The sequence below is a fragment of the Corvus kubaryi genome, unplaced genomic scaffold, assembly GCF_017639235.1.
Source record: "Corvus kubaryi isolate FWS band 111438036 unplaced genomic scaffold, C.kubaryi_AGA036_p1.0 70, whole genome shotgun sequence".
In the NCBI taxonomy this organism is placed as follows: Eukaryota; Metazoa; Chordata; class Aves; order Passeriformes; family Corvidae; genus Corvus; species Corvus kubaryi.
Window position 1 is genome coordinate 4099197 of NW_024582058.1, and position 25365 is coordinate 4124561.

General features: G+C 40.0%; 1 protein-coding gene across 1 annotated transcript in view; it reads right to left on the bottom strand.

The window, feature by feature from the left end:
* LOC121674758 (protocadherin Fat 4-like) overlaps positions 1–25365 on the bottom strand; it is a 41569-nt gene that overhangs the window by 1453 nt on the left and 14751 nt on the right. The window contains exons 15-42 of the mRNA XM_042049333.1: positions 24318–24451; positions 22379–23323; positions 21269–21394; positions 20877–21134; positions 20478–20576; positions 20204–20376; positions 19116–19264; positions 17900–18207; positions 17021–17290; positions 15720–15857; positions 14733–14949; positions 13942–14100; positions 13377–13528; positions 12094–12262; positions 10977–11185; positions 9416–9595; positions 8603–8822; positions 7460–7596; positions 6636–6779; positions 5296–5540; positions 4706–4815; positions 3860–3994; positions 3568–3704; positions 3192–3389; positions 2761–2855; positions 1529–1684; positions 818–1015; positions 117–239 (exon numbers count right to left, since the gene is read on the bottom strand). Coding sequence (XP_041905267.1) covers positions 117–239; positions 818–1015; positions 1529–1684; positions 2761–2855; positions 3192–3389; positions 3568–3704; positions 3860–3994; positions 4706–4815; positions 5296–5540; positions 6636–6779; positions 7460–7596; positions 8603–8822; positions 9416–9595; positions 10977–11185; positions 12094–12262; positions 13377–13528; positions 13942–14100; positions 14733–14949; positions 15720–15857; positions 17021–17290; positions 17900–18207; positions 19116–19264; positions 20204–20376; positions 20478–20576; positions 20877–21134; positions 21269–21394; positions 22379–23323; positions 24318–24451 — 5584 coding nt within the window. The remainder of the gene's footprint in view (positions 1–116; positions 240–817; positions 1016–1528; positions 1685–2760; positions 2856–3191; positions 3390–3567; positions 3705–3859; positions 3995–4705; positions 4816–5295; positions 5541–6635; positions 6780–7459; positions 7597–8602; positions 8823–9415; positions 9596–10976; positions 11186–12093; positions 12263–13376; positions 13529–13941; positions 14101–14732; positions 14950–15719; positions 15858–17020; positions 17291–17899; positions 18208–19115; positions 19265–20203; positions 20377–20477; positions 20577–20876; positions 21135–21268; positions 21395–22378; positions 23324–24317; positions 24452–25365) is intronic.

Here is a 25365-nt window from a genome sequence, read left to right on the forward strand (position 1 = left end):
ATGAACCTATAGCCTAGTGAGAGATCCAAGGAAAATCCTATGGTACCAGAATAAACTAGAACCACGTTTTTTATATGCAATTTTCTATAAATATGTGATAGCAGCAGTCTACTTACCCATTATTCATGTGCTCTGGTTTCTCTAAGCTTTTCAGACTTCCATTTTTATCAACTGCCCACGGGTTATCAATGCCCTCCGCAATTTTGACTTTCTTAGCCAAATCCTGTTTCCCATACTTCCTGAAAATAATACATTGAAATAATAACAATATATTAAAATAATTCATTCTTTTTGAAGATTGGCTTCCTAGTTGTTTAGAAACAGAAGATGATTTTTTTGTGTCAGAAGTTTAATACACATTATTTTACACAGCATTTATTTTCAGTATTATTCTGGGGATTAGTTTGGAGTATTTTCTATTTTTCCATAATGGTAGCAGTGTAAATGTTTGCTTCCCTTCTGGAAATTATTTGTTTTCCTCTACCATGTGGCCCTGCTGCCACTGAAGTTAAGCAGCAAAACCTCCCTTGCTTTCATCATTTATGGGGTTGGAAGAGACTCGTAGGCCCCCCTTCCCAGTTAAAATTCCTGCTGTTCACATTTCTCTGATTTAGAAGTATTTATTTCTGCTTTTGCTGAGTGACAAACACAAGAAGAAACAACTTTCAGCTGTGTGTGGTGATCCAGCATAGCAAATCTTGGGCAATGCTCCCTGCAAATGCCAGTAATTTATCAGACAAATATTTTTCGAGTTGACATTTAATTAAACCAATCAGCTGTAAATCCAAATGGCTTTGCTAAGGCAAACCCTCTGTACCTTTTCCTTCTCAGATCCAGCAGGATGTAGGCCAGGAAGGCGATGAAGGTGCCGGCAAACAGGACCCCGAGCACGATGGCAGCCACGAGGTCCGAGGATGCCGGCGCTCCGGGAGCCTCCCCTATGGCAGCACTGACGGATGCTGAGAACACCTTCTCCAGTTCCGCCTCAATGTCGCCCTTCTGCTCCCTCAGTTTTCTGAGGATGGAAGGGTAAAATGTGTGTGATTTACCAGACCTTCGTTTTGGCTGGAGGAGTAGTGAAAAAAATACAGGATATCCCTCCCTGGTCTGCCAAGACCTTTTCTGAGGATTCAGACTTGTCATTTCTTTCATTCAGGAAAAGCTCTGTTTTCCAGCAACCAGCCCTGGTGCTCATGACCTAAAATGCTGCAAAGCTGGGACAGTTGAACTAGACCCACATCACTGCCAGGTTACCAAAGAAATGTAAAATACACCTAAAGTGTGAGTTTTTAATCAATGTTCTGCCACTCTGAAGTCGATATATATTTTAATTATATTCTTTCTGCTTCAGCTTTTTTTTTCTTAAACTGACTTTTGAATCTGTTTTGCACAATGAAGCAGCCTTATTCATGTTTTTGGCGAAGTCCGAAAATTAGCTGTCAGTAAATACTGAAAAAGCTTTCTGAACTCTAAAAAACCCTATCTGCATAAGCCCTGCCACCCAGAGGGCAGACTGTGCCATACAGACCTTTTCACATCTTCTGCAGGTACTTCCTGGTGGGCCTCATCAAAAGCAATGATTTTTACTTGGGTTTCATCAGTGCTGCTCCTTGCTTTTCTTTCAGTCTCCTTGGAAGAAATATCAACCACATAGACATTCCATCCAAGTTTGTCTTCCAGGACCCTGGCATCATATGAAGAAAACATTTTTAATTAACTGGGCAATGACAGATTCTTTTACTCTGGAAATTAAATAAAGTGGTATTTAATACAACATTTGCCAGATATTAATTGATACTACTAAAAATACCTTGGCAGGTATTTTAACCTAAGCATGTAAAAATGCAGGATTATCATCAGCAAAGGAATTAAGCTGTTTGCCCAAAATTGTTGGGTGATTGAGTAGCAGAGGAAAACAATATCTATAGATTACTGTAAACAGTAAAGGTGGGGAGGAGGGAAATTTAGTCTCATAATCCTCATTGTTTTCTCCTCTTTTTCCAGAGAGATTTTCATGCTGGATTGGACCAGTGGCCCAGTGAATCCATCATTCTGATAGCAATCAGCACCAGCTGCTTCCAAGAAAGTTTTCCATTTAATTTTTACCAGCAAGAAACTGGTCCATAATAGCAGCAACAACACAAAGTCATTTTTTCCACCTTCAGAGTGAATTCCCTTCATAAGCACAGGACTCCATCTTTCCAATGTAAATAGTATGGCCAAAGTATGGCCAAACAACCGATCTTCCATCTTTGTTAACATGCCAAAAAGGCCCAATTATGGTTTTAATTGTTGGGTGGCCATCACACATCACTGGCTAATCCCCTGTTCCTGCAGGGCTGGGATGTCCTGGAGAAGCTCTGCTGCTGTGCCATGAGGGGGGAATTTTCACCTGTAGCAATGGTGGGTTTGGTTTGTGGTGTCTGTCCTGTGTCTCCACATTTTTATCTTGCTATCCATGAAAACCCTTAGGCAGTTAAAAATGACACAAACATTGAGGTGGGAAGAAACCTCTTGATATTGTCTAGTCCAATGACCTCTTTGGGATTTGTCAGCTCAGGCCAAAAACTTACGAGGCAAAAATTGGTGGATTCCTGTGAATTCCCTCAAATTATTCTGAGCTACATCAGATTGAAGGCCTGGCTTTTCCTGGGCACTGGCTGTATCAGCTCCCTGTAGGATGTCAGACCCCTATCCCAAAGGGACTGTAAATTTATCATTAGAAATTATACCAGAACAAACTCATGGCTTCAAAAATACCTTTGTATTTCAGCACTGTTTCTTTCCACCACGTTGATCTTCTGACTAAGCACCAGCATCACAATGTTGCTGCTGGAACTGGAATCAACAGTTACCTAATAAAGAATCACATGTAAGATTTTCTAAAGCATTTGTACCTCTCATAGATTGATCAAAAAACCCTCAAACAACCAACCCACTAAACAATAACAAAAACCCTCAGATATAAAATAACTGTCCTCCAAAAATCAGTTTTTGTGCCAACATATTTTTATATGTCAATGAAAATGGCAACATCTTAATTCTAGTATGTAAATATTCATGTAGCTGACAGCCCTATTGACTGTGTTAAGTAATTTTTTGGTTTTGCCATTACCAAAAAAACTTAGCCCTTCTTGTTTACAATCTTGACATGGAAATAAATCAGGATTATATAGAAAAATCTTCCTTACACTGACTGTTGTCCAGGCTGTGAGTCTTCTTGTGCCTTGGTCTGCAGCTTGGACTTCCAGATTAAATGTTCCAGTCTTTCCTGCTACAGAAACCGTAAAAATCTGTCCCGTGTTTTCATTGATGTCAAATTCATCAGTTTGGCCTCTGACTAAGCTGTAGAGCAGAAGTCCATTGTCTCCTGAATCTGGATCTGTGGCCTGGGTTTAAAAAAAGTGGTTTATGACACTCTGCTTGTGGCTTTTAGACTGCACATTGCTCTTCAACCAGTAAACTCAGCTCTCAAGAGCAGATTTAAGAGCTCCTTTAACCCAGTGAAAGAAACCCAGACCTTTCACAGGATTTCTGTCCTCATGAAGAGCACAGGAAATACTCTACCTGGACTGTAACGACAGCATATTTGTAGGGCACAGAGTTGGGAATGCGGGCAGAGTAGGAGCTGCTGGAAAACACGGGCTCTTCGTTCACATCCTGCACAGAGATCGTCAGCATGGCCACGTTCTCAGCAAACAGGCCTGGAAAAAACACAAGTGAACAACCTTGACTGTCAGCTTTTCACCTTTCATATCAAACTTCACAAGTTAAAGAGAATCACAACTCCTGTGTGGGTTGCAAACACAAGACACGTGGCCATTGCTCCCCTGGAATGTCATTCAAAGCAAAAAGTTACCTGAACGCTGGGCTCCTGCAGCAGAGAAGACTTTTTTGTTTGCTTGAATTAAAATCACATACTGAGAAACTTCCTCATAGTCCAAATTCACTGCTGTTCTCAGCTCCCCACTTTCAGGATCCAGTCTAAAGTGACCTGAAAGGAAAAACATGCACTTTTGCTGTTACAGCTGCCATTTCACTTGTACCCCTCCTATCTCTTGTGTCTTAGTTGCTCTTGGGATGTTTCTGAACAATGTGAAATTCAACACTTCCACTGGCCAAACAGCAAAGGCATCACAGCTGGGTGCCCATCCCACACCAAACAGCTCTTAAACGTGCAAAGGAACAGCATATGTGAAAAATAATTTCACATTATTTCACAAATAAGGAGTATTGCAGCTTCTTCTTGCACAACTCCATTTTTTTATGTATTTCCAAGTTTTCTCTCAGTTTCTACACACTTCCTTTGTTGTGGGCCAAGTGGAGCCTGGGCACAGCTGCAAGAGCTGCAGGAGGGCAGATGCCTTAACATAAGTGCAAGGAAATGATGGACTAAAAGTGACTGGCAGGGAGGAAGCTGCTTGTTTACAGCACTTTCTATTTTGGCTCCCCCAGTCTCTAAATTATCATCGTTTAAGACTAAAGGAACCCATTTTGTAGCAAGTTACCACCCTTTCTAAAGCCAGAGATCAGCAAAGTCAATGCTGAAAAGCTCTGAAAGAAATTCTCTGTGTACTCCTTTTTGTAAAAAAAAGTTTATCCATGCTCTCCATCTCCTCACTTGTGCACAGCAGCACCTGCCATGCAAAAGACAGGTTATGATGTTCCCCTGGCTATTTTAACTCATTAGGGGGATAGTACTCACCTCTTTCATTGCCAGATACAACAGTGTAATCAATAGGTTTTCCTGAAGTTTCAACCACAGCAAAATCATAAATTAAATAATCCACTCCTGTGTTTTCCGAAACGGAAACGCTAATGCAGGAAATAAATGATAAATCACAATGTTAAATTTGCCAACAGTTGTTGCCCAGGCAGGCTCTGAAATTTAGCTCTTTTAAAGAGAGTTCTCTGTGGAAAATCTTGCCCCCACCTCCCAGTTGTTTGCTCAATCTGCCCAACTTTCAGAGTGCAGTGCAAACCCTGGTTTTCCAGACAGATTTTGGGTCATCCTTGAGTAAAACCTAAGGAAAAATGTTTTATAGTGTGCAAGGGGAAAGGAACAAAATATCTGGCTTATAAAAGCTGCAAAGTAAGAGAAATAAAAGGCAATGCCTCAATTCACATTCACAGAACCCCAGTGTAGCAGAATTTCCTATATTTTGCTTAAATAAACCCCAAAACTGAGGTCCTTTCTTCTGCATGGAAAAATATGAAAATTACCTTCAACTTTGCTATGTTCTGCACTACCTGGTGAACACATCCCAGTTATATAACTTGATATGAAAGCCTCACCTGATCTCACTTTTGTTAAAGCGAGGAACGAATGGACGGTTGTCAAACACGTTCAGAGTAACCACAGCAGTGCCATTTAAAGGAGGAGAACCTTTGTCCTTTGCCATCACTGTTAAATGCATCTCTCCAGATCTAGACAGGTTTCCAGTTGTAATTATCTTCCCCTCACTCACATCCTCTATCAGGAAGAACGGGCTCACACCAGGATCCGGGAGGATGTAATACTCAATAAGGCCATTTTGCCCCTGCCATGAAAGGAACACAATCTCATGGAACTGGGAGTATGTTTGGAAGGGTAGGGTAAGCACTGAAACAAGAGATCCAAAAAACATCTAGTGAAATTATTTTGAAAATAATGATTTTTTTTTTTTTCTTTTAAGAATGAAAACGTGAGGTTAGCTATGGTAGGATGGGTGCCAGTTCAAAAAAAAACCCAAACACAAAGCAGAAGAAAATACACAATGAATTGGTCATTTAGACAGTAAAAACATGGCAAAAAGATCTCTAATGAAAATAAGTTAGATGTGTAGAGGGGGACAGTCAGAGTAGTGAGGGTGGCGCAGGGAGGACAAGTGCCACTCTGCACAGCTGAAGGAGGAGTTTCATGGGAGTCTCAATGCAGACCTCCCACAGTTCAGCAATTTTCAAAGGCAATTTCACTTTTTATACAAGATCATTGAAAAGGCTGATTAAAAAAGGGCTGTTAGATGATTTGCAGCAATGTACCACAGCTGCAGCTATTCTAACCAAAATTATGCGTGAAGAAACAGGAAGGCACCTGCTACACCTATTTTGTTGTCACTTTGAGATGTTTCATCTTGTAAATGATGTAATTACTAGTGATGTTGCCATGGCGATGTGGTTGACTACTGGATATCCCTGCCAGTGCCTGGATACTATTTGATGGGTGTAGTACAGATATATCAAGCAAAATTACATTTAAAGATGGGAATGGAGAGTATTAGCTGGGGTGCCACACTTCAGAGGAGTTTGGCAAGCAGACATTTCCTTGCTCGAGCAGCTGATGTTCAGTTTTTACAGATTCTTCTACCTCAAAAGTTCTAATAACTTCAGAGACACTAAATTGCTTCTGAAGAACTGGTGCAGCTCTGTGTAGTAAAGGGAAAAATTAAAGGAAACACAGCTGAGGAAACATGCCCAAAGCCAGGGAGTATGTCATTGTCAAGGCAGAGCCAGCAAAACTCCTAATTTCCAATTCCCAGAGCTGGATTCACTTTCTGCTGCGTTTGGTGCAGTATGTGATTTTAATTCAAGAGAGTGGAGCAGGATGTGTTTGTGCTGCAGCGCAGAGCAGTGTCAGGTCCAACAGGAGGCGTTACCTGGTCGCGGTCGGTGGCGCTCACGGTGATGACAGGAGCACCCACAGGATTCACCATGTTTATGGAAGCGGAATAGGAGCTCTGGGAGAACCCTGGGGCGTTATCGTTCTCATCGATCACTGCAACACTGACATGGGTAGTTGTCTAGAAAACAAAATGGTGGCGTGCATTTTAGAGTATTTGGAATCTCTTATTTAGCATTGTTTTTTCCTTGCACATACAACAAAGTATAAATCAATCTTTGAAAACGCTGCAGTGAAATGTTGTTTGGGTTTAATTTTGTGAACTCAACATCAGAGATCACTACAGGATTTTAACAGAAGCAGGAATTCAACGTTGCAGTAGGATCCTACTTCTTGAAAGGTGTCTGAATGAGTAAGAACAGGATGTTTAGGAGACCAACATGTCCTGCATGCAGTTCAGGATGCCCCACCTGTTCTGGTTCTGTTAAATAAGTGTCTAATAGCTTTTCAAATAAAAGAGATACAGCAGAACTAGAACAATCTGCTGAAAATTATTCTTCTCCCATGAAAAAATTATCACATCACTTACAGTTGTAACAGCAGCAGGCAAACTCCTGTTCCCCAGCACAGGTCAGTCAGCAAACAATTCAGGGTCAAAGCCTACCATGCATAATTTTGAAGTATTTCACATAGTGAAAGTATACTGCTACTCAGTGTGGCTAAAGGCTGTAAAAGTCTGACTCTAAACATGATGAGGTGACTCATTTATTCCACACAGTAAATGTCTGGGATACATCTCCTTCCCAATAGTTCAAAATCCACTCTGAAGGGTCGCTGTTCATTACAGTAATGGTCTCTTACCTTGTGGAAAGGGGCAGATTTATTGTTGACTGCAGTCACTGTAAGGTTGTATTCATTCATGATTTCATAGTCTGGAGAGTTCCTTATCTTAATGATCCCCTGTATTTCATCTATTTCAAATATATTTTCTCCATCATCTGAGATAGGTTTAAACAAACATCATCCATTAATACATCTTAGAAGCACATAATTAACTACACTCTTAAATTATATGTTTACTTGTGTCCTAAACTCATTAAAACAATTTTTAAAAGTATCAGATAGATAATGCAGAAATATTTTGAGTGGATGGGCATTTGAAACATGAGCCAAGAGAATGGGTTAATGAATTTTACAGGGACGTCTATCACCCTGGTGATGGATAGTTGGTGTTCTGGGGTCAGTCTGTTGAACAAGTTTCTCCAGGTCTGTGCAACTTTTTGAGGCACTTGTGCAGTGTTCTGACCTTCTGGAGGCTCACTGTCATGTTTGCTGGTTGCAGTAGTTATGAACACAGTGCTCCTGCCAAGACCTCTCAGAGGAGTTGTGTGAATTTATTTTGTCTCTAACGGAGGCAGACTGAGTGACCCAGAGATGTAAAGAGAAATCGATGTGGCTGCCAACAGACATGGCAGTGACTTCTGCTGGTTTTGCTCAAAGTTTGTATGCATATTGGAAATAAAGGACTAAAACCATATAAACTGTATTCACATTGCTTTTGATGGTCCTTACAACTAAACCAACTATTTCAGCTCCCTGCAGGCTTTGGTCCAAAGTAGTCTAAATTTCCATCTCTGTTGTGTTCTACAAGGCAGGGATGAATTAGGCCCTTATTCCTCATTCAGAAAATTGTCTCTTTTCATCAAAATTTCTCCTGTTGATTGCAGCTATGGCAGTCAAGTAGCTAAAGATTTTTTATAAAGCTGATTTTTAACAGGATTAAGAATACAATTAAAAGCACAAACATCTGTAGTCTCTGCAAAGTTCCTACTCAGTTGGTTTGAAAATTGTATGAGCATAAGTTAGTAACATTCCAAACCCGGTAAAAGTGAAACCTTCTTGGCTTTCATGGAAAGAGGTTAGGAAATAACATGGGTCATGTTATTTATCCTCGCAGTTGTATAGACAACAAAGTGCCAGTGCAGTGACAGAATTCCTTGTTACCTGTGAGGTTATATAGAACAAAGGCATTGTCTCCTGTGTCTCTGTCTGATGCTGTGATTTTTCCAACTATGAATCCCACAGGCACGTTTTCATTGACTCTGAAGTCAGGCACTGGATCAAACACAGGTGGCCAGTCATTAACATCAGTGATCTTTATCACAACTGTGCAGTAACCCCTCTTCTTCTCAGGGATTCCATCATCTTCAGCATAGACCACAACCTGTAAGTTACACAGTTATTGGTAATGAGAAATCATACAAAGAGGTTCCTGCATAAGGATTAACAGTATCTTGGTGAATTTTGAACTTTGAAATATTCTTAGAAATGTGAAGTCCAGTTCTCAAAATAACGATTAAAAACTTAAGGAGTATTTGGGTCAATTTAAAAAGTCTTTCTATGTAGAACCAACAAATTCACCAGTATTTTTGCTTGAAGCAAAATAAGATCATAAAAAATATCAGCAGTGGCAACAACAAAAAGATTAACTGAGAATCATCTCTGCAAGCTCTCGGTCCAGCACAGATTCAAGCAGCAGACAGTACTGAATACACGAGCTGGCATTGTGAAATTAGTTATTCACGTGTTGAAGTGCTTGCAGGGCAGGTGAACAATGAGCTGTGCTTGAATTTCATCATAGTCAAAAGGCAGTGGCTTGTTTTAATAATGGCTCACACCTTGAGATGCTCCTATTCTAAACCAGTGCAGAAAATGTTCAAGCATTATCCAGCTAAACAAAAGCACAAATGTCACCTGTTTTCCAAGAGAAAGATAAAGAGTTGTGAATAAAGAAGATTTAAGGAATCTAAAGCAAACCTGATACTCTGTAGGTTCCTCTTCATAATCAAAGGGGGCAGTGGAATAAAGGATTCCAGTTGTTTCATTTATCCAGAATTTTAGTCCATGTCCATTGAGAATGCCATATGTTAGGAAACCATTTCTACCTGTGTCATTGTCCTGAGCTTTCAGCTGCACAATCTGAGTAGCAGGTAAATTCTGTGGAGGAAGTAAAAAATGAGGCTCTCAGAGACTGTTTTGCTGCAATTGCTTGAATTATGTGAAAGGGGGCAAAGTTACAGATATTGCATCCACTTACAGTAGTATAGACTCTTTAAAATCAAAATTACAAAACTTGTTCAGCACAGTAAGAGAGTCTCTTGCTTTCTCTAATTTACAGAAAATAACTGTTTTCCTCCCCCCACGTCTCTACCCACAGCTGCAATTTTCAGGAAGAAAAATGATTTCAAACAGCCCAAATGTTAACCTCAAGCATCTGACTTGCTGTTATTTCTGTTTAACAGCCTCTTCTCCTATGAAACTCAGTGGGTGTTCTCAACTCCAAAATCACGTTTCTTTCTGAACACTATTTGGCTGATAATTATCAAAACAATCTAATTCTTCCTTTCTAACAGTGTTATTTGCACCAGGATTGACAGAAGATATCAGTGTTTCACTTGCAGAGCCATTTGAGACCTGATCTCAAGTTATTTGATCCAACAGGGCATCCAGCAATTCCCACTGTGTAAATATTTCACATGGAAATCAATTTTTTAAGGTTGGGAAATGTGATTCTAGTTGTCCTCCATTAAACTAACTGGGAATATTAAAATTAGGTGTAATAAGTGAACCTATTTTTAACTCGGTGGTAGAAATGGACTAGATTTTAAGTCAGTTGTGGCTGCTATTGAGAACGTGTGTGCATCAGCTGGGGATCTCAAAGGCAAGGGATGTGCTCTATAAAATGCTAACATGATCAATGTGCTGCTTTTTTTAAAAAAGCAACCAGCAGATTAAAGTGTTGCTTGAAAATTGAAGAGTGAAATGTTGAGCAAGATGCTTTTGCATATTTAAATGCTGTGGCTTCTTCTGTAGAGAACCACAACGTCTGAAAATCTGACTGAAATCTGGCTTGTTCTCTGCTGCTGATCACTTGTGGCAGCAAAATCACAACAGATTGGATGTAAGCAAGAGGAGAAGTATTGCTAAATTAGAGACTTTTCCCTGCTACTTCTCTGCATGAAGCTCCCTTAAAAAAGGCTGAGTGAGAGCCTGTGAGGTGCCCAGCACATCCAATAGATTTTGAATGCACCTGAATATTCTCTATGTAAAAATATTCAAAATGGAGTGGTAGTTCTTCCTTCATGGAGCCCCTTATTAGAAAGATTCACTTTCCCTTCAATTAGTCCACATTTCTAGATCATTCTTGTGTATTGGGATTTTCAGCTTGAAATAAACCTCACAACATCATGTGGTAGAACAGAACAGCAAGTCTGCCCGTTTCCAGAAGGTTTACTTGTATACTCAACAAAAGATTATTTTTATTATTATTATTTTGAAGACTTATTTTTGTGATTCAGTTTGGCTGACATTTTCTTACCTCTGCCAATCTCTCTTCTAGTAGAGAAGATGGGAAAACTGGAGGGAAATTGTTTTCATCGATAACTTCCACTTTCACTTCAACTTCATTAAATATAGTAGGATTAGATGAGTCTGTTGCTCGTACCTTGAAATTTACTGGAAAATCTTCCACTTCTAGATTCTTACTTGTTTTTATGATACCACTGGATGAATGGATAATGAAATATCCTGTTTTTAAAAAAAAAAAATCAACCAGAAATTATTCTGGTTATGACTTTATCAGCTGAAACCGAAGATATGAATCCTCCAATGAAAAATATACATTATTTGCATGAATACTATATGTTACAGTTTTCTTCAAAGAACAAAATGAAATTCAACATTTTTACAAGATTGTCAAGAACATCAGATATATCCAGGTCTGTAATTAACAAAAAGAAACAATTCAGAAGGAAAGATGGGAACCAAAGGGGAGAAAATTCAGTCCACCACTCTCCAGTCAGGTCTTCACCTTCCTCTGAAACAGTGAGAGATTATTTGCCCCTGTTTCAGTTAGAAATTTTTATATTTCCTAAGAAGTCCTGTTCTTAACGAAGATGAGGAATTTTGCAACTAACTTCAAGATCACAACTTCATATAGAACACTTTACAAAATTGAAATACAGATTGGCTGTTTAATTATAGATTAAAATCAGCTCTATATTTAGTAAAAAAAGACATGTGACAAAGCACTGACGCACTTGACCACAGGTAAACTTACTCTAGGCACTCACATTTGTTAAGAAAACATTGCTGAGTTCGTTTTTCTACTAGAAGTTTTTGTGCCATTAGTTGTTTTTTCTCCAGCCAGAGTAACTTTATTGCTGACCAGGTACCACCTGATCTGCCTGCAGCAGACACAGTGCACAGCTGGTGAAGCCAGCCCTGGATCACGTGGCTGGTGCTGCTGTGACAGGAATTCAATCATGTGCAGCTGATGCAGATCAAAGTGGTACATTGGGTTCATTCACATCCAGCATTAATGGCTGTGGAACTGAGATGAGAGCAAAAGGAGAGAGAAGAAACAATCCCAAAGCCCAGTGCTGTGCTCGTTGTTTCACACCCCCTCTTCCCGTTATTCCACATCAAGGGCTCACCCTTCTCATCTCCAGAGGCAATGCTGTAGTTCACAGGGAGCTTGTACAAGGCACTGATCTCTACAACAAATGTATCTGGGGGTGTCTTCTCTGACAGAGGGGCAGGGTGATAGGCTTCTTCCACGAATACTGGGAAGGAGACATCCATGGGAGCTATCATGACTGAGACCTGCAGAGAAAAGGACATGGCCATGGGGGTTATGTTTTCAACTTCAGCAAAAACTTTCCTACTGAGGTGTGAGACAGCACAAGTCCAGGTCTCGGCCAGTGAGGAAAAGCCTGGGATTGCTGAGTGCCGACTTTCACACTGCCCTGAAGACAGCAAATCTTGGTGGAAAAGGCCAGCAGCCTTATCAGTTTAGGTTCACCTGGGTGCTCTGCTAAATGCAGAGGGGGATTCCAGTTCCTCACCTACAGCACATTTCAAAGGACTTGTTTAACTAAGCAGCTCTCAGAGAGATGCTCTCAGAGAGACGCACTCAGCTCTAGTCTTCCACTGGAGAGGGTATAACCAGAGCAGGAGCTTGCACGTACAGTATTTTAGAACTATTATAACTGATTTTTAGATTTAAAAAAAGGTGATAGGTTGTAAATAAATAGTGCCTACTGCTTCACAAAAGTAAAGATAGTTTATTTCTAACTGTTGCCAGACAGCTGCTGTCCAGTCCTCTGAAGAATGATGGCTTGTAAGTCTACATTTTAAGGCTGTTGAAGGTAATTTTCTATGTCTTTATCCATATAGATTTCTAGTTCTTTTTTTAGTTCTGCTGTGATATTTAGTGGCAAAAGATCACCAGCAAGTTAGAAGCACTGTGTAAAAATAATTTTTTTAATCATATTTACATTTGTCACTTTTCAATTTAGAAATGTTTTTTATCTTACATTATAGGAAAATTAACAGGAACACTTTATTTGCCATCTCCTGTTTATTTATCACATACTTCCATTACATCCTTTCTGGCTGCCTCACTCTTTGACCTTGCACAGAAGTCTCCCCTGCTCTAATCCTCCTCCCTCACAGCCTGAAGCTTCTGTCTGTCTTTTCTGAAATGGAATGATCATAACCATTTTGGGTGGTGTGCCAGCAATTGCTAGGGCAGCATAACTTGGTAACTGTTACCTTGTAGCCTGAAGCAGAAATGAATCCCTGACATTCTGATTCCTGGTTTGCATAGTTTTGCCTCATTAACACCCCTTTCCTGGTGCAGTTATGCTCAGTTTAGAATAAAACAATCTGGGGAATCAGCTGTGCAGCAAACAGTGCACGGTATAAATTTTAGTACCTTTACAGAGGTTGAAAGAGGCGGCAGACCCGAATCCGTAGCGGTGACGTTCAAGGAGTAATACAGGGGAACAGTTTGTTTGGATAAATCTCTTGTTAACCTGAGTTCTCCTGTGGCACTGGAAAGACTGAAGAGGCCTTCTGAGTTTCCACCTGAAAGCAGAAAAAGAAGTGGTGGAAATGTTCCCTGGAACCAGCAGAGACAAGTGACCGAAGTGTGTGCCCAGGACAGAAGAGAGACAGGTTGAAATCCTAATTTGAACATGTGATTTGGAGCAAGACACCCCCTCTAGTCCAACCTCTTGGCTCAAAACATGGCCAGGAGTGAATTCAGCACAGGTTGTTCAAGGTTTTGATCCATCAGGTGAGAACCTCCAAGGACAGCCTCTCTGAGCAGCCTGTTCAGTAATTACTGATCCTCACAGAGGATTTTTTACCCCTTCTATCCAGTCAGAGCCTGCCAGTTCATTTTGTGACCATTCTCTCTCATTCTGGTGTCACACAGCTTGGTTTAGCATATCAAGTATCCCAGTAATAAACAGCCCTAAGACCTTTTTCTAACATACCTGAAATACTGTAGAGAATGCCTTCATCATAACCCTTGCCTTCATCTCTTGCATTGATATCTACTACCAGTGTGCCAGCTGTAGAATTGTCTGGAAGGATCTTGTAATATGAGGACTGGTCAAACACAGGTCCTTCTTCATTGACATCTTCCACAGTAACTGAGAAAGAATCGTCACATTTGGTGAGTTTTACCTAAAAAGGTTGTAAGTTGTTTTTGGGGTTTTTTTTCAGCTAATATAAACCAACACAGCTCCTCTGAATGAGAATATATCCAGTCATCCTGATCAAAAGTAGGGCTGGCCAAAAGCTAGGATACCAATTACACAGAAATCTTTATGTCTTTTTTCCCCTAACAGAACAAATTTATTTCGTGTTTTTAAGGAAAAAAAGCCAGCAAATCAAGCACTGTTATTTTCACAACACTAAAAATCACTGTCAACACTGTTTATCACCCTAGAAACTGCCCTTCTGTATAAAAGCAGAAAAACCCCATAATTATGTTTTTGGAAACCTTTTCAATCAAAATGTCAGTAGGTTCTCAGAAAATAGAAAAAAAATGTGAATATATTGAGGGAAATAACGTCAGTTTGTGTGAAAAATCTTCATTTTTGACATGACAAACTTTTTTTTAGAAAAATTTTGTCTGGCTATAGTGGAAAGATCACATCATCATTTCTGATAATTTATTCTAGCAGACTGCATTAGTATTGGTTTATGCCTCATAATTGCACATACTGAAATATTCCCTAAGGTTAATGAAAGTTCATTTCCTGTGGTGAAGTAGAGCTACCTGTAATGTTTGCTGTGTCCTGGAGAAGTGGCTGTCCAGGATTGAAAGCTTTCAGAATAAACATATACTGGGAATGACTTTCATAGTCCAGAGGCTGAAGGGTTGCAATATCTCCAGAAAGTTCTCCAACATGAAATGAAGTCGTCTCTCCAGTTGGGGTGTAATGAATGATGGCATTGTACCCTATATCTTCATCTGTGGCTACTGCACTCAAAATCTAAAATGAAAGGGAAAAAAGTCAGAAACAAAAAAGTTTCGAACAGAACAAAGAGAGTGGCAAAACCTGCACACAAGACTGGTATTGACCCGTAAGGTGTTTACTGATTGAATTACATATTAATTGATTAATTGCACTGCTGGAATTCTGGCACAGCTTGTGGCAGGGCAGTTACGGATTGTCAGGTGATACCTCTTCCCTTGATTCCTGTAAACCGTCAGGTCACATCTGCAAGGCAGATATGGAGCCAGAAATGGATACACTGGGAGGTTGCCCAGGGAAGTTGTGATGCCCTGTTCCTGGAAGTGTTCAAAGGCCAGGCTGGATGGAGCTCTGAGCAACCTGGTCTAGAGAAAGGTGTCCTTGTCCATGGCTGGAGGGTTGGGAACAAGATGATCTTTAAGGTCCCTTCCAATCCAAACCATTCCATGATTCTAGTACAGAAAAGTTTAAGAGGGATGCTGGATATATGCACAACACCTACAGCACTGAACATCTTTAAAATATGTTGCCCATAGATCTTGTGGAAACTCCATCTGTGCAGTGTGGCATCGCTGCTGGGGACATGAGGGAAAGGGGGAGCAGCTCTCACTCTTTGTGAGAGCTTTAGGAAGAATCAGTGGGACAGGTACTCCACTGTCATACAAAGCAAATGTGCTGTGTGATTTTACAGGCCCCACAAAGTACAGCCATGAGAGATCACTGCCCCTTCCAAGTGCCCAGAGAGAGAACAAGTGCACAGCAGGCTGTTTACTCTTAGTGCCACGCACCACGTGCGGAGGCTCGTTCTCCCTCACGGTCACGGAGTAGGATTTCTGGGGGAACACCGGTGGGTTGTCATTCACATCTTCCACAGCGATGCTCAGAACTAAGCTTGCAGATTGTGGTGGTTTGCCAGAATCAGTGGCCTGTGAAGGAACAACTTGTCATTAAAAACAGCACTGCTTTCACACAAGCTTACTTTGCCAGTTCAATTTTGCTCCAAAAACTGTGAACTTTTGCCTCTGAAGTCTTTCTGCTGGACCAGTTATCCCCCAGTGACACTTCTCTAGCCCTGTACTTGATTAGTTGCCACATCTTCCTGCAGCTGGTATCCTCTCCCCATCACATGCTCTGCCTCATTTCATTAACAATTAATCAAAAGCTCGAGCCTGGATGCAGATCAAACATGTCACGTGATCAGATGTGGCACTAATCAACACAAAACTGCTATGTACAGACGTCTGTGCTGTGGCAGTTAAAAGAATGAGGAAATCCCTTGCATTTTGAGGGTTTAAAGTGCCTACAAAGCAAGTTGTGAAGAGCATCCAGTATGTGGCAAATTCACAGTCAGTTTTACACTGCACAAACATCTGCCATAGAAAATTCTAATCTGTAGGTACATACACAGATTTTCAATTTGTCTTGAAAAGTGTCCACTTTTATTAACTTGAAATTTTTCAGAAGACACTGCTCTATTTTTAGTATGTTTCCTCTATATCTTCTGCAAGTTCTTTGAGCTGTAAAAATGTCCTTCAAATATATTTGTACTTGATGGCCAGTGCTGGAACACTTCTTTGTATGCACAATAATTGATCTGATTAGTAGCAGTAAAAATCAATAAAATCAGCTGGAATAAATAGATACCCTCATGGATATTGAATGAAAGTTTATGCTTTTTCTTTCTTTTTTTTTTTTTACTTGAAAAATCTCATTTCAGGTACTTTTTAAAAAGATCTAAGGAGATATATTTTGGAAAATGAAAAACACAGGGGAAAGGGACAAATAACATGGATTGGCAAGGCAGCTGTATGGTCTAAAATGGACCCAGGAATGCTTTGCAGATGCCACAGTCAGCTGCTGTGTGACTGTGACCTTTAAAATTTAGGGTTCATAAGTCATTTATTCACTAATACCAATTTACAGAGCAGAAAACAGAGCTCTGCATACAAAACATAAGGAACACTCAAAATTCATTCATGAATTCTAATGGAATTCTTTAAGATTAAGTGGCTTTCTTGTGATGATTCAGTATTTTCTCTTTTTTTAATGTTGAGAATTCTGTGAATTTGCATCAAATTTGCCAACTTACCATTATTTTCAATTCATAACTGGCCATCACTTCTCTGTCTAAGGATTTTTTTGTCACCAGCTTGCCAGTAGAACTGTTAATATGGAACGTTCCAGCAAAATCATCTTGCAGAGAGTAGCTTACAAGTGCATTATCTCCTATATCCAGATCAGTAGCAGAAAATGTGCCCAAGTCTAGATCAGGTGTATTCTCAGGAGCTGATAAATTAGTTTGGATCCATGGTGAGAAGACTGGAGGGTTGTCATTGACGTCTTCAACTCTCACAGTTACCTATATTCAAAAAAAAAAAAAAAAAAAGGAAACAAAAGGGAAAAGAGACACAAGTTTGAGCTGTAGAAATAGTGTCCAAAGGAGAATTTTGATTCATTTTAGTCCAGGGAAGCCCATAGAGAAAAAAAAAAAAAACAAAAACCAAGGAACAAAACCCAAAGGGATACAAAACAACTTCAGCATTTTTCAGCATCTGAGCATTTTCACAGCCTCTGCAATTTGAATGTTTTTTTGTTCTCAGCTGCAAGATAACATATATGTGAGATAGCACACTCTAACTGGAAGAGATGAGCAGAACTAATAACCTGGGGCTTTTTGGCTCATCTACCTCATGCATTTGACAGAACTATGCACAGAACCAGTTTTGGTGTTAATAAGTTTCTCTGGCTATGGACTGTTCACAAGGAACTCTCAGGCAGTGACACAATCTGTGAAGTTGACAATATCCCCAGATGGTAATATCTCCTCAGGATATAAGAAATGGGAAATGAAATAGAAGGCTCTCAAAGCTTCACATTTGCATGACAGCAGACACTTTTGATTGGTAATATTTTAAAAAGATATTTCATATTCCTTGATAAAAACTATTTTGAAATACATCTACCATACCAAAGCAACAGCTGTATTGGGTGGCACCAGAGAATCCACAGCTTCCACAAGGATGCTGTACAGGTCTCCTTCTTCCCGATCCAGCCTGGCAAGAGCCACGATGTCTCCTTGGTCACTGATGGAGAACTTGTCCCCGTGGGTTTTCAGGGAGTACCCAACTTGCACAGCTGTGCTTCCAGTCAGAGCTTTCACAGAGCCCACTGCAGTCCCTGAGGGTTTGTTTTCCTCAATGCTGAACTCGTAGCTGGAGCTCTCAAAAATCAGTCCAAAGCTGGTGTCATTTACCAGCAAGTAGAGAGTAACAGAGACTGAAGAAAGAAATTAAAATAGTGAAGTCACTCCTAAAATCATCATGATCTATGCTCTGTTTCCTTAAGCTCTTGAGGAACCAGTAGAAAATGATAGAAAATACCACACAGGAAAGAGGAATGATAAGAAAAAAGGACTCAATAGAAATAAAGATTAATATGTAACACAAAACGTGATGCTTTTTATACCTAACTGGTTTTCCAGAATAACCTCACTTCCCTGATGACAGAAGTGTTGCTTCAATGTGACAGGAGAGCAAGGATCACCAATCTGAAGCTAATGGGATGTGCAGGTGCTTCACGTGCCTAAAAAATCTGACCCTTAATTGCTTTGTAAAAAGAGAGGAGGGATGTACATAAACCCACTAGTGCAATTTCTGCTGTGACCACTCGTCCTATTTTAAGAAAATCAGTTGTTTCTCCTGTTCACAATAAATCAAAGTTAACCTCCAAAAAACACATGAAAAAGTTACAAAAAATACTACGTGATTGAATATTTTTTGAAAGAACAGAAACTCAGTTGAGGGTGATTTGCCAGCTTCTGTTTGTTTAAAGCTGAACAAACTGAGAGAGAAACACATCATCAATATTATTTTAATACAGCTTTTAGGAGTGACTACAACTATGGAGTCCTGGTTTTTGTACCATAAGTACAACTGCAATAAATGAATTTAAAAAAAAAAAATTTCTAACCAGGGTTAATAAAACCAAGTTTTCTGTTAATATGATTGGCCTGGAGGAGATCAAAAGGCAAAGAGCAAGAATTCATCATTGTTGAAATGTAACATGTCTTTTTTCCCCTGAATTCAGTTTGACTTGACAGCAATGGGATTAATTTCAAATTTAAATGTGTGCAGGGGTTATGTTTATGTGGGAAAAGAAAGAAAAAAGGGTAAAAGGTGGTTTACCACTTGAGGCAAGCTGAGGAACTCCATGATCAGTAGCAACAACTGTCAGTTTAACAACTGTGTCAGCTGTGATGTGGTCCAGGTTGCTGCTGAGGGTGATTTCTCCAGTGCCATCATTTATACGGAAATCATCAGAATGGTTCATGAGGCTGATTAAAGAGCAACCAGGAGAGCATTCATATTAATGTCCTTGGAAGTGCCATCTACTTAGTGCTACCTCTGTAAGGAGCACTCAACAGACAATGTTTGCCTATTTGTAAAGAGCAGCTTTTAATTGCTGTCTTTAGCCTAAAATATATTGGCCTTTTACTTCCAAGTAGGTCTTCCATCATGAAAATGTACAGCATTCATGCCTTCAGTTCCCATATACCCCAAGGCTTTGATGTCCCCACTAGGAGAAGGCAGATCTTGCACACTCAGCTGCATATTCAGCAGCAGGAGAAACCCAAGTGACGTTGATCTGAAGGCCTGCTAATTCCTGGTGTTCTCTGAACTCTCACAGATAACTGGATTGCTCACAAGTAATGTGTTTTAGGCAGAATGCCATCTCATAGTTAGAAAGAACCTCTTTCAAGGCAGTAGCTTTAAACGTCCACAAGTTTACTGCTCATTCGCCTGTTCTTCTCAATCGATGCTTTTCACCTCAAGGTATCCTGGTATTTTCCAAGATTTAGGGCTCATAGAAATCTCTTTCTCCACTGGTTTTTCTAAGCACAGTGCATTAAAGAAGTTAATTTCTTATCTCCTCCTCCCAGCAAACAGAAAATATGCACAGAGTCAGAGATTCATTTACTTCCTACCCAGAAACTCCAATGTATTATTCAGAATTTCAGAAATTCAAACAAATCTTGGCTGTGGGTTTTTGTTGCCAGTTTATCATTTGGTCGTGCCTTCTCTTATGACATCATCATGATTTGATAAGCTCTAAAACACCCAGTAATGACTGTAATTCTTCCTAAGCATAGAAATCATAACTGATTATAGCGCTTGTAAAATATTTTTGAAGAGATCTTATCCTTCTTAAGATCAATAAAAATACCTCTCTGTTTCTCTTCCAACAGGTACTTATTAACCTCACAGAAATGTACCTGTATGAAATGACAGCGTTGTTCCCAAGGTCGAGGTCAGTGGCAGACACTGACAGGACAAACTCCCCTTCCTTTGCTGTTGCCACATGGACACTGGCTGAGTACTGTGCCCTTGTGAACTGAGGAGCGTTGTCATTCACATCTAACACCTGGATGCTGACGTGTGTGAAGTTCTGGGGTGTGACAGGAGAAAAACATGAGTTAGAAAATGCACAGGCACTTAAGAGTACAAATGAAAGGGAGTTCAGATAAAGCATAACTTGCTACTCCTTACCTGCCTTGGAGGCACTCCATTATCAGATGCCACCAGGAGCAGCTCATACATGTCTTTACACTCTCGGTCTACAGAGCCAGTAACCACAATGGTTCCATCCTAGAGAAGGCAGTGGTTCAATGCACAGATCATTTTGAGAACTCTTGTACACTGAATTCTCAAAAGGGACGAGGGATTGAAATAATCTGTTTTCCTTTGGACTCCACATTCCAAGCAACACCTGACCAGGAACGTCTTAGTTTTTGAATATCAACATGTGTTTCCAACCTACAGGGCACGTGCTGGATGTGTACTAGAATGGTACTGCCTACTCCTTTTCACCTGATGTACCTTACTATGCCAAGTCACTTCATGAACAGCAGTATCTAAATATTGCTTTCAGCATACCCAAACCCTTACCTGCTGGATGCTGCATGGATTATCCCCATCCTCAGCTGACAAGTAATAAGTAATTCGTGCATTCTCTCCCTCATCCACATCGGTGGCAGTCACATGTCCAACTCTAGTGGGGTTATCCAACCTGTATTCCCCTTCCAGAGCCTCAAAGCTGTATGGCTGATTCTGAAACTCAGGGTTGTTATCATTGACATCCAGAACAGTGATGTAGAACAAGGCACTTGAATTAAGCCCATTTATTACATTATCAACAGCCCATACCTGACAAAGTAAGAAAAAAAATGGAATTGTAGTTGACTACATTGCCATTTCAACCACTCATAAAGATATAAAAAGGCATTCAAGGGAACAAAGCAGAGATGAGCCAAAGCTGCAAAATCTCTCTCCAAATTTACTTGTAAAGTGAATCCAGATGTAGTCTCCCTGTCCAGTTCTGTGTCATTCCTTAATGAAAGTGTTCCAGGGACATCCACAGTAAATGAAGTGCTGTTGTGAATAAAGTATCCCTGAGAAAAGCCAGCCTAAAAAGAAAACATTGTTCATGTAAGTTTAAAATTATTAAGATTTAAGTTCAAAAAATAATCTTATTAATACTAATACCTGACATTTTTATAAGATTTCTCATTACAGAAGTACAAGTGATTTGCCAGGTTTAATAAATGAAATCCTGCACCCTGAGCTATTGGAATAATAGGTTTCTTTGGCAAACAGGAACTGGGGGATGTGGAAGCACTTGCGGGCTTCTCTATTTGGGTCCTACACATTCTCCCAAAAGCTCTCCAAGACTTATCCCCATGATGCACAGGGCAGCAAAACAGAGTTCAGTGGAGTATGAACTGAGCATTTATGCTGCTTTAAAACTGACATGAGCAAGAGTAATGTTGCAAATCAGAAACCTCTTCCTCCAAAGCTTCTCCCCAGTGCCACAGCTACATGTGAAATGTCTTTATAAAACGAGGGGAGAAAGAAACCACTTGTTATAAAGCAGAGGGAAATTCTGTAATTTCCTATTATAGAAGAAACAACTCTATCAGGGTTACAAATTTCCTGTCTAAGCTGAAACTAATGGTAAGTTTACCAAGTTTAGTTTACCGAGCAACATTCAATCAGAAACTATTATTTTGACAAAAGAAGCAATAAGACAGAATTTAAAAAAAAAAAAATCTGTCTCTCTCTGCTGTGATGCATTCATCTCATATGCACATGCACAGAAGCAAACAACGCTTCCTGTCCTGGGTCACATATACAGTGGGAGAGAATCTCTCCCCATCTTCTCTGATCTAGCCAGTAAACTATTTTGTACAAGGTGTTAACTTCCTTGGTTAGGGAGGTTTTACTGCTGGCTCCAGAGAGAGCAAGACAAAGTTTTCATGACCCAAAACATACTTAGCGCCAATCATTTAAGAAATCTCCTTTTGCCTATCTACTACTATGCTTTTTTGCAGATTAATAGAGAAAAAACATGTCATTTTGATTTATCAGGATGAGATTAATTTGGTACCTACCTCGTCCTTGTCAGCAACACTGAATGTGTAGACAGGACTCCCCTTCTGATGGTTTTCAAACACAAACACATCATAAGCTGCCTGACTGAATTCTGGTGGATTATCATTGACATCTTCTACGTGAACAACTACACGTGTTTCATTGCTGAGACTTGGCTGACCTCCATCTGATGCCTCCACTTTCACTTCAAATTTATTTATGGTTTCATAATCCAGCTGCTGGTTCAGGCTGAGCTGGCCTGTGCTTGGGTTGACAAGGAACACCGGGGAGGAGGTTTGAGGTTGCTGGTCAACAATTTGGTACGTCACGACGGCGTTGGGCCCAGCATCCCGATCAGTAGCAGACAGTGTCAGCAGGGTACTTCCCAGCTCTAGGTCTTCAGGGACCTTCACTTCATACCTGCTCGATGAGAAGACCGGGGCGTTGTCGTTCACATCATCGATGATGATGGTCAGGTTGAGCGCTGTAGATCTCACGGGTTGGCCTTGGTCACTGGCAATCACTGTTAAGTTATAGAAGCCTTGTTCTTCTCTGTCCAGCACCTTTTCCAGCAAAAGGAATCCGGAGCTGTCAATATCCATTTTTCCTTCTCCGCCCTTCAGAGAGAAAACCACTAATCCATTAAAGCCCTCATCTGCATCTGTGGCTGACACGCTGGTGACCTTGGTTCCCACTGGCTCGTTCTCCGGAATGGCAATGGTGGTGTTGGTTGTACCAAACACGGGGCTGTTATCATTGACATCTGTAACTCTGATAAACACCGTGGCATAGTCAGTAGTGCTTCCATCTGACAAGGAAATATTGAAAGTGTAATTTCTCTGGGATTCGTAGTCCAGTTTGGTTTTTGTTGAGATGATTCCCTTGTCATCGATGGCAAATGAAGCAGATTCTGTCAGCACTCGAAACTCAACTGGTATGTGGGGATTTAAAGCCTCATAGTCTACCTGTGTAAGATACAGCATATTATCAATAAATGAATTAAAACACATAAACCACTGTCTGAAAAAAGAATGGCTGTTTTGACTATGTCCAGACTCATTTTATGGTTGATATTGTGGATTGGTATCAACTTATGGTTGATACTGTGTCTTGATTTTTTACTTCTTTTAATGAATTTTCATTCAGATACTTGTTAACTTCACACATTCTTTAAAAGAAGTAAAAATCAAGCTTCAGGAAAAATGCAGAGAGGACTGCCTTTTATTGAAATGTGAATATATATAATACATAATAAAATAACAGACTGAACTTTAACCTTTGGTTCTGCCTTTCTTTATATGAAAAAAGGGGGAAAATTAACTCAAGATGTCTATAAATCAAAACCCTAAAACACATTATATTCTCGCTGCTTTGCTATGAGGCCTCCCATGTGTGTTCAGACTTTCATCCAAGAAGGAGCTATCATGGTGCATTCTGGAACTCCGCTTATCTGAGCATTTTTGATCAAAATGAAGAGCAAGTTCTAGGGCCTTCTTTGAAAATGCCTTTATGACTTTTCTCTGGTGGGGATTCTCATATCATGTCACAGGGTTTTAGATTTATCACCAAGAGATAAGGGAATATTGCCTAGCCCAAGCTTTGAGCCACTAAACCCTTTGGAGGGTGTCCAAAGTCAACAGAGGGCTACGCACAAAACTTTACTTTCTCAAGCAGTTCTGGGGTTCATTTTGTTTAATTAGGCGGGTTGGGTTTGTTTTCTTTTTAGTGTTAAATGGTAGCTGATGCTGTTTAAATGTTTGCAAAGGTTTAACTGGAAACAAACCCACCTTGGTGATAAACTTCATCTGAGGGATGTACTCAGTAGTGCATGTGAAGCTTGCTATGTAGAGCACACAGTATCTAGTTCTCCATAGCTCAGGGAGGTATGGATATTTAGAGCACATCTATTACAGGATTTTCTTAGAGCTGCCCTGTCCTATATAGAGATAAAGTTCTTACTTGTACTATTTCAACAGGAGCAACCAGCTCTTCTTCCACAGACACATTGTATGTTTTCTGAATAAACCGTGGTCTGGAATCTCCAACTGCAAAGATTTCTACTGGCATTAATGAACTTCTTGGAACTGTCCCACCTGCAAGCAAAAGGAAACAATTTCCCAGCAGATGCACAAAATAGTCCCCCGAAAAAATACACTCTTCTATGGTACTGCCTTTTTAAAAATTTTTAATCTTTAGTGCTACTGTTATAGTACTGCCTCAGAGGTCCTCAGCAAGACCACAGACAAAGGATGGACTGAGGAATCCCTTTTGTACCCATATTTCCCCCCAGTACCCATTTTATCCACGTGACCCTAAATTTGAAGACACAGAGCTCATATTGACCAAATAATGGAAAAACCACAAGGCTGAAAACCACTTTGTATTCTCATTATATCAGGAGTGGGATGCCATTCCAAGGTTACATTTATTTCTGCCCTTATTCAGGTCATGAATGTTCACCGAGTTCTCTGTTATTCTTTTAAATCAAAGAAACCCCCCATAACTGTGGCTAAGGAAATGCTGTTTATGCTGGTCATCCTAAAAATGGATTTGGCATCCCCAGTTTACCCACATGGATGTGCAAATAAAGACCAAATTACTCAGCACATTTTATTTTCCTTTTACTCCTTATTAACTAATGAGTGAGTTATAAATTTCTGACTTCTGCCTGAATTTCTGTTTCCTATGCTGTGCAACAGCAGTCAGTAAGTTAAAGGAAGATGTGATTATATATATATATGTTATTTCACATGTTCTTCCCACAGCCATAAAGAAAACAGATTTGATATAACACCACCAGCAGAAACAGTTTTACCAGAGATGCAGCAATTTCTTTGGATAAATGAGACAGTTTCTTCTTATCTTCAACAAACAAGAGCAGATAAAATATATGCTATTATTCAAGCAAAGCCTGTGAACCTATTTGACAGCATTCCTTCCAGTAAGAAACCAAACAAAACCAAAACTCATCACCAGGAATAGCTGTGTTGACTGGTACTGAAAGCCT